Consider the following 7,937-nt stretch of genomic DNA (forward strand, 5'->3'; position numbering starts at 1 on the left):
AAAAACAGGTATTATCTCCACAGAGTGACAAAGGAACAAATGCAACTTGAAGAAAATTAATTTAACAACTCTCTTGATGATGTATTATGTGAAAACTATGTAGACTTAGAATAAACATACTTTTTTTCATACTTCTATTGCTTTGTCTTACTTTAATATCTTTTAAACCTGTGAAATAAACAGTACTTAATTGTGTTTATCAGACTTGTTTGTTTTACCCCTTCTACACTTGTTATCACATTAAAATACTAGCTAAGCATATCTTTGATCCTCTTGTTTTGTGAGGCTAGTTCACCTGTGTGCCATTAATTCCTCTAAAGTGATAATACTACACACAGCATCACTTTCTTTAACTTTTAAATGTAAAGTTGGAAATAATGGCACTTTCAAATCATTAAGTGAAAATATTTGATGCAATTAGCAACATTACAACTTTTAAAGCAGAGAAAATAATACTTAAAGCAGTTGATGCATATGAAAATGTTGTGAGGAGGTGAATTTGGAAGTACTGGAGCTTTGAGATCATTAAGTGTAAACGTGTTACTTTTACTATCATTACCACTAAAACAAACAGAAAATAATATTCAAAGCGTGAGAAAAGTGCTGTATATCAGCAGATCAAGTTGAAGATCTGTGTTATTCATGTTACTAGTACAGATGAAAAAATAAGAAAATAATACTCAAAGCAGTTTGTATATGAAAAAAGTGTTATTAGAAAATCTGAGTACGTGTGATATAAAAATTAATATAACCAAAATGTTTTAAAATGTAGATGCTAGTTAATATTTGTTTTCTTTATTTCTCTTAAAAGAAATATTTAATATACTAATATATTTTATTTTTCTTCCATTTTATGTTTTGAACAAAACAATGTGTTTTTGTATCAGCAATAAATATGTACACACACACACATAAATACATACTTGATGAGAAATAAAGGCTGAGTTTTATACCAGCATGCTGGTCGTGCCCATTCATTGTATAGTATCTAAAAGAAAAGTACAAGAATGGAATATTTAATTTGTTATTATAATGAGACTTATTCTATTTGACTAACTAACACATACCTTGTGCAAATTTGTTAAGCTCATTACAGTATTTTCTTATCTTAGGTAATAATACTTGCTGTGAAGACTCATCCTTGTTATTGTCTTAAAAATGTCTTTTGATAATGTATGGGCTTTCTTCCTTTAGTTAACTAGTTGATCCATTTTAAGTTATTTGAATATGGTTTACTTTTATTTACTTACATCTAAATTCAGTCTTTTCATTCGTTTTACAAGTAAATACATTTCTTCTTTTATTTCATAATGTAAAAGTCCTCCAACTGAATGTTCAGCTATTCATTTGTGTCCTGCTTTCTACAAAAATATAGTGCTTACTTACTTTTGTTTCAATTTCACATTATATTTTGTCTCTCTCGTTCCAAGAAAAAGAAATCACTAAACCTGTCCTTACAAGTACATCTCTGTGATTACACCACGTTTGTTCAGACTAATACTATAAAAATTACCCAAATGTTATTATGGAATTCCTATTTTATGAGATATAAGCTTGATAATTTATCTATACATACGGTGCGTTCGCAGTAACCTGGCTCTCCCTTACCAACTGACTCACCAATGTAATGTCCCTAATGAAAATAAGTAAAAGAAAATTGTTACATATATATATAATTGTTCTAGAATTGGATTACAACAAAAATAACAAGCAGTTGTGATATTTTTGAATTATAATACAGAGGGAAAAGTGGAGTTTATTCATATGAAAGAGTTTTAAATGAGAAAAACAAATGTCATATCAAGGCTTACAAGAAAATAATCAAATAATTTAACACAAAAATATTTACTCTAGTTAAAGTTTACATTTTCTATGCCTGAAAATGTATTTCTGAGAGATATTCACTTCCAAACACAAAATAGCTATCTTCCTCACATGTCTGCCTTGGGGATTTGCAAGCCGCTAGTCTTGAGGCAAATCCCACCTAATTTCACATGTTTTAACTTGAACTGTGCTGGTGCATGACAGCATCATCATGCAACAAAAACCCTCCACTAATAGGAGGGTGACACAACCTTCATGCGCAGTAATTCCTCCTATGCTCTTGTACTCGTAACAACTTCATTCTATGATGAGGCAAGACAAAATATGTGGGAAACGTGTACAGAGGTATCTATCAGAAATACATTTTTAGGTATGGAAAATGAAAACTTCTGAGATAATAATTTATCTCCACAGATGGAATAGCTAAAATCCCACTCTGAAATCTCATTTCGATCAGGATATACTCTTCGCCCATAAAGTGGGGGGAAACAAGAAAATAAAACTTCTATGTTGCAGAAACAGGTGGAATGAAAACAAGAATCTCTGAGTACTTGCTCACAAGCAGCTAAATAGCCAATATGTGTAGTGTGGTTGAGGTATGTTCAGACCATACCTTGTGTGCTCACCTCAACTGTACTGAACAAGCTCTGCTACAATAGATATGTGTTATGATAACCTGCACTACACTGATAGTGTCCCCATCTCCCCATTTCTCATCATATTGTGCTAAACCCAACTGGTGAGGATTCTCCCTGGTCCACCACTCCAGTAGCTAGGAACTGGTAAGTGGTAAGGGTCTTCATGCTCCACTTGAAGAAAAAGGAGGAAAAATTTTATATTGGGGAGACCTGGAGAAATGCTCAGATCCCCATTGGACCTCCAGCTAAATAAGTCTATTACTGGAGAGAGTGAAATGAGTGACTGAAAATCCCTATTTTTAAAAGCCAGCAAATGCAAAACATTTCCCTGGTGCTGGCTTTTTTCATAATAATCCATGGAATAGGTACTGTCTGGATTGGACAATTGAGTAAATATTTATATCACAAGGATACCTCAAGTGGTCTTGTGGAACACCATCCCACAGTGGGAACTGGTAGAGCCAGGGCAGATGGTAGTGCTTTCTGTTATCCTGGTTCAATGTGAATTTTGGGTAAGTATACCGTGGGAGGCTAGACTAGCCACCTGGTGGGATCCTATGGTGATGGGATGATTCAAGAATGGTGACTAATGGAAGTCCAAGTTAAGCAGGAGACAAAACATCCAGATGGTATAGATAAGGAGAGATGAACGTGTGGAGATTCGTTCACATGCCCACCTGGAGGATTTCATCCTAGTGCCAGAAAAGATGAGAAGCAAGCAAATGAAAAAGGTGATGAATCAAATTCCGAGAAATGTGAAATAGCATGCAAATCTCCACATCCAGAGATGAATATAAAAACCAAAGGAGTCAAAGAACCCATCCAGTAAGTGTAGAAGGAGAGATCCCATGTAGGGACATATGATGGCAGGGACCCCAAAAGGTAGAAGTCCGTGGTAAGCAACACCAAACAATCTAAACAAAACAAAGGAGTTGATCTGAGTCCAAAAGGTCAACTAGGTGAGAGGATTGGAGATAGGAGAGAAAGTATGGTTACTCTCCCAAGCAGTAGAAGTCTTAGGAAGGAAAAATCATTATGGGGAGAGGAGTATGCAAGTGTGGTGGATGAGGGTGTGAGAAGTATCTACAGCATAGATATCTGAATGATGGTAATTGCAGATGAGAAGAAGGAGGAAATATGTCTGGTGAGAAAGCAAGAAGCCAATGGCTTGAACAGGACTCATGTGAGAATGTGCAAATTCATATTGAGGTTCCAGTTGGGCATGGGAGCTAGAGTAGGAGGTCAGAGAAAAATAAAGGAACAGAACAGAGTGGAAAGGGCAAGAAAAGAAACACCGAGGTACTGGAAATGGCACAATTCCTTTCATTTGCATGAATTCCGTTTTGGATAAAAGCATTTAAACTGAATAATGCTATAAAGTCTTACTATGGCTAATTCCCATAAGTTTGTAACATTGACTCAGTGGCTTCATATGTAGGGATTTTTGTATGGTATGGTCTTCATACTCTTCTCTGTTTCTGTACTTTTTGGTATTGTCATCCCTACATCATTCTTATTTTTTCAAAAAAATTTTTTATTGCTTGTTTTCCTTCTTTTTTAATTAATACCAATGAATATTTTATAATGAATGGCATTTACTATGAAAGTAGCAGTTTTAGCCTGGCATGATGAGTTGTCTTGATGGACATCATGTATTGAAGTTAGTGAAATGCTATACTGCTTCTGCACTCCTCAAGTTATAATACAACATTTTGGTGTGTAAATCATTGCAACAACCTCAAGGATTGGTGAGCTAGTCCTTCTGATGCCAGAATCAGAATAATCAGCAGAACATTTGGCTGTTATGCTACTCACCAGTTCTCTCTTTGAGCAATGTTTTTTGGCTAAACTGAAGGTATTAATAGCTTTTGAAACCTCAAAAAACCTAAGTTAGGTGTTTATAAAAGTCTCTTAGATTGATATAAAAAGAGAGTTCAGACTATGATGAGCAATACAAAATGTGTTCGTCATTTTTTGCCCATCCCTACACACACTAAGCACTACCATGCTTAGTGATAAGTTGCTGTCATTTGAGAATTCATGATAATAAGTTAAAGCTTTTGAAACAAAGTCCAAAGAAAATGAAAACCAAAGTCTTGTTAACTAATGCAAATCTCATCAAAATGAACTCAGAGTAAAAATATTGAACACATCTGTTCAATGCAGTGCTAAGGAGAAGAATGAAGTTATCACAAGTACAACTACACATGGAGGTTTTGTGCCTCTTCAATCGGCGGAGGGCTTTTTTGTGCATGATGAAATAATCATGCATCAGTGCAATTCATGTTAAAACACATAAAATTATTTGGGGGTTGCTTAAGGCTAGTGGCATGCAAATCTCATAGATAGATGTGTGAGTAGGATAGCTATTCTGTGTAAAGAGGTGAGTTATCATCTCAAAATTTCTAGATTTTATTTAACTTTATGGACAGGAATGATAGACATCTCAGTGTTTCAAGAGTACCCAGAAACATGATGAATTGATTGACACTAAGTTTTATCTCTCTTGGCATGCGTAACAAACAAAACTGACAATTGATGATTTTAGAATGTGGTAAAATGAGATCATTAGTTAATTGAAGAATCATCAAAAATGGAAGGGGTGAAGATTCAGGTGGTTAAAATGACAAATACACCCTGGATAAAAACAGATCTCAAAATAATAAAAATATAATATATATATATAATGATAAAAGCATTACTTTGTAACTATAAACACAATGTTGTTCATATTACCAACAGAGTAAATTCAATTATCATGTATTATATAAAAAATGGCATGCACATAACATGATTTATCAATTGAAACTTTCCAGTCACATAAATGGGGGGTCTATTATTTTTAGAAAAATAATGGGTGCTTTTCAAGATCTTATGTTTCTTCAGTATCATATTTACTATAAGTAAAATTTTGACAAATATTTAACTTTGGGTCAAAAAGTTTAATGAAAAACTATTAATAACAATTTTTACCTTATATTAAAAACTTATAAACCTCAGGCATTGACAGTTCTAAGCTTTATTGGGTCTTTTGTTGCAGTAAAAATACTAGGAGTTTATTATTCTTTCTAGTTCAAATACATAAATATTTCTTATTCACCAAGAAGTCTTAAAATTATTCACATGTATACATTTTTGGAGAAATTTAGCTTAGACAACAAAGGTTGGGTCTGAGACCAGGCTAAACTGCTTTTTAAATTGTAGTTACCTATTGTTTTGGGTCATTTCCCTTTTGTGTCACGTGTACTTTATCATGGGAAAAATTGCTACAGATATGCATAACTAAATACAGTGATCTTTTCATTGGCAGGTCAGGTGATACCTTTAGCTGTATCCTTTTTTATTTTTGTTTGTTTGTTTTAAAACACAAAGCTACACAATGGGCTATATGTGCTGTGTCCACCATGAGTATCTAAACCCAGTTTTTAGCAGTGTCAGCCTGCAGACTTACCACTGAGCCACTGGGAGGCCTATTTTCTATTTATTGCAATGACTAACAGTGACATGGGTGGTGCCTCCATATAGATAGAGCTATGGCATTAAAGAATTTTGTATATAATACCGTGATCTCTTATTCTACAAAAATTTTGAACACAAATCTTAATCTACAAGAACAAGACTAGAAGAAGAGGGTTAATTTTAAACACTAGAGAAATTTCTGGAATAAGCAGTGTCTATTTTCCTGCGAACACAGCTGGCTGAATTGTGTTTCGTATCTAGTTATATAAAATAAATAATTTTCTATATTCACAGTCAAGTTGTGTTTAGTCTCTTCTTTCAAATCAGATGAACCTCTTGTTATTGTGGTTGCTACTTCTCATTTCTAAAGTTATCACTGTGTACCTGGAAATACTACAGAGTATGAACATCCCACGATTTTTTATTGTGGAATTGTTTACATAATATTCTACTTCCTAAAACTTAGAAATGGGATTTTCCAGATGAAGGAGTAACATGCAAAAAAAGAAGTTAGTTGCTAAATGTGGTCTATGATATGAGAAGATAACACTGTTCCTTAAAAATTTCAAGAAAGTCACTGCTTGGAATGGCTGGACCCAGGTGCTAATGAGCCTAGATAGTTCAATGCTTCACTCAATCAAGAGTTTAAATGGAGTGGAAGATTCTGGCATTACTTGTCTGACTGTTTGAAAGGAGGAGCCAAATGAGGAAACACCAGTGGAAGAGCTATGTGATAATTCTGATGATTGGTTGAGATACTGATGTTGACCTTCTGATTTTGACTGGATGATCAGCAGATAGAATAGTAGGTTAATTAGTAGATTCACTGATAAGAGCAAGTGTCATTCTTTACTTTCTGAGCTATCAAATAGTGATAGCTACTTGAAAAGATAAAAAAAAAAGCTGAAATTAGTAGATATAATAGCTACAAAATAAACAGACATGAAATCTGAAATCATTTGTGATCTGGAAGGGCATTGCAAATATTTTCAGAACTATCAATGGTGTTTCACAGTAAAATGTCTACAGGACATTGTGTGATAACCAGTTAATAAATATACATTTATGAAAACTGATGTTGATAAATATAATACATAGAATATCAAAAGGTTGTATGAATGTCAAAAATTGCTAGGAATTAAAAAAAATATTTATAAGCTGAAAGGCAATGAAAACCCTTACTTTGCACATACACATTTTTGGAGAGTATGTAATTTAGAGAATATAGAGTGGGCCTGAAACTAGGCTAAACTGCTTTTACTCTAATTACTTATTATTCTGAGTTATTCCCCCTTTTAGTGTCACATGCACTTTCTTGTAGAAAAGACAGATATAAGAATGCATAGTTGAAGACATTGTATAAAGGAAGACAACGATCTCTTTCACTGGTGGGTTAAGAGATGCTTTAAGATACATCCTCCCTTATTTTTCTTTTGGAATTATCAACAGTGATGTGGGTAGCACCTGATCCATTCATTGAGAAGAATAACATTATAGAATGTTGTATTTAGCCTTTGCAAGAACAATGGTACATTATACAATTCTTTCCTTTTAGTATTATTGAAGAAAATGGTTTAAGATAAAATGATGCATATTACATATGTGTGTGTGTGCAATCTAGGTAAAAACTGCATACTAAATTGGAGATTTGCTTCTACCAAAGTTTATCAGTGTTTTTACTTACTATAGGCATTTGGATCTAACCAAATGGAATATTATTCTTTGTTGCCAAAAGTACCTTACTGTAGTCATGAAATCTATAATGGATATCACAATAATGGATAATATCTAACAGTTCAAGAACTTCATTGTGATTGTAAAAATGATTTTGGTTTAACCATATGGAGTACAAAAATGAGATAAAACACTGTCAATGCTTGAAGTATATGTTTTTAATCAGTTCACTGTTTTTTAATACAGCTAAATATATTACAAAATAATAATTACAATTACCCAAATGTTTCTGAAATGTATTTTCACATAATATATATATATATGCATAATAATTGTTTGTTT

General features: G+C 33.3%; 1 protein-coding gene across 1 annotated transcript in view; it reads right to left on the reverse strand.

Annotated features, from left to right (window-relative positions):
- Positions 1-7,937, reverse strand: part of LOC111086283 (anoctamin-4-like) — a 44,371-nt gene that overhangs the window by 27,692 nt on the left and 8,742 nt on the right. Inside the window, exons 2-3 of the mRNA XM_022388585.1 lie at positions 1,577-1,633; positions 924-988 (exon numbers count right to left, since the gene is read on the reverse strand). Coding sequence (XP_022244293.1) covers positions 924-988; positions 1,577-1,633 — 122 coding nt within the window. The remainder of the gene's footprint in view (positions 1-923; positions 989-1,576; positions 1,634-7,937) is intronic.

The sequence above is a fragment of the Limulus polyphemus genome, unplaced genomic scaffold, assembly GCF_000517525.1.
Source record: "Limulus polyphemus unplaced genomic scaffold, Limulus_polyphemus-2.1.2 Scaffold38, whole genome shotgun sequence".
NCBI classification, from domain to species: domain Eukaryota; kingdom Metazoa; phylum Arthropoda; class Merostomata; order Xiphosura; family Limulidae; genus Limulus; species Limulus polyphemus.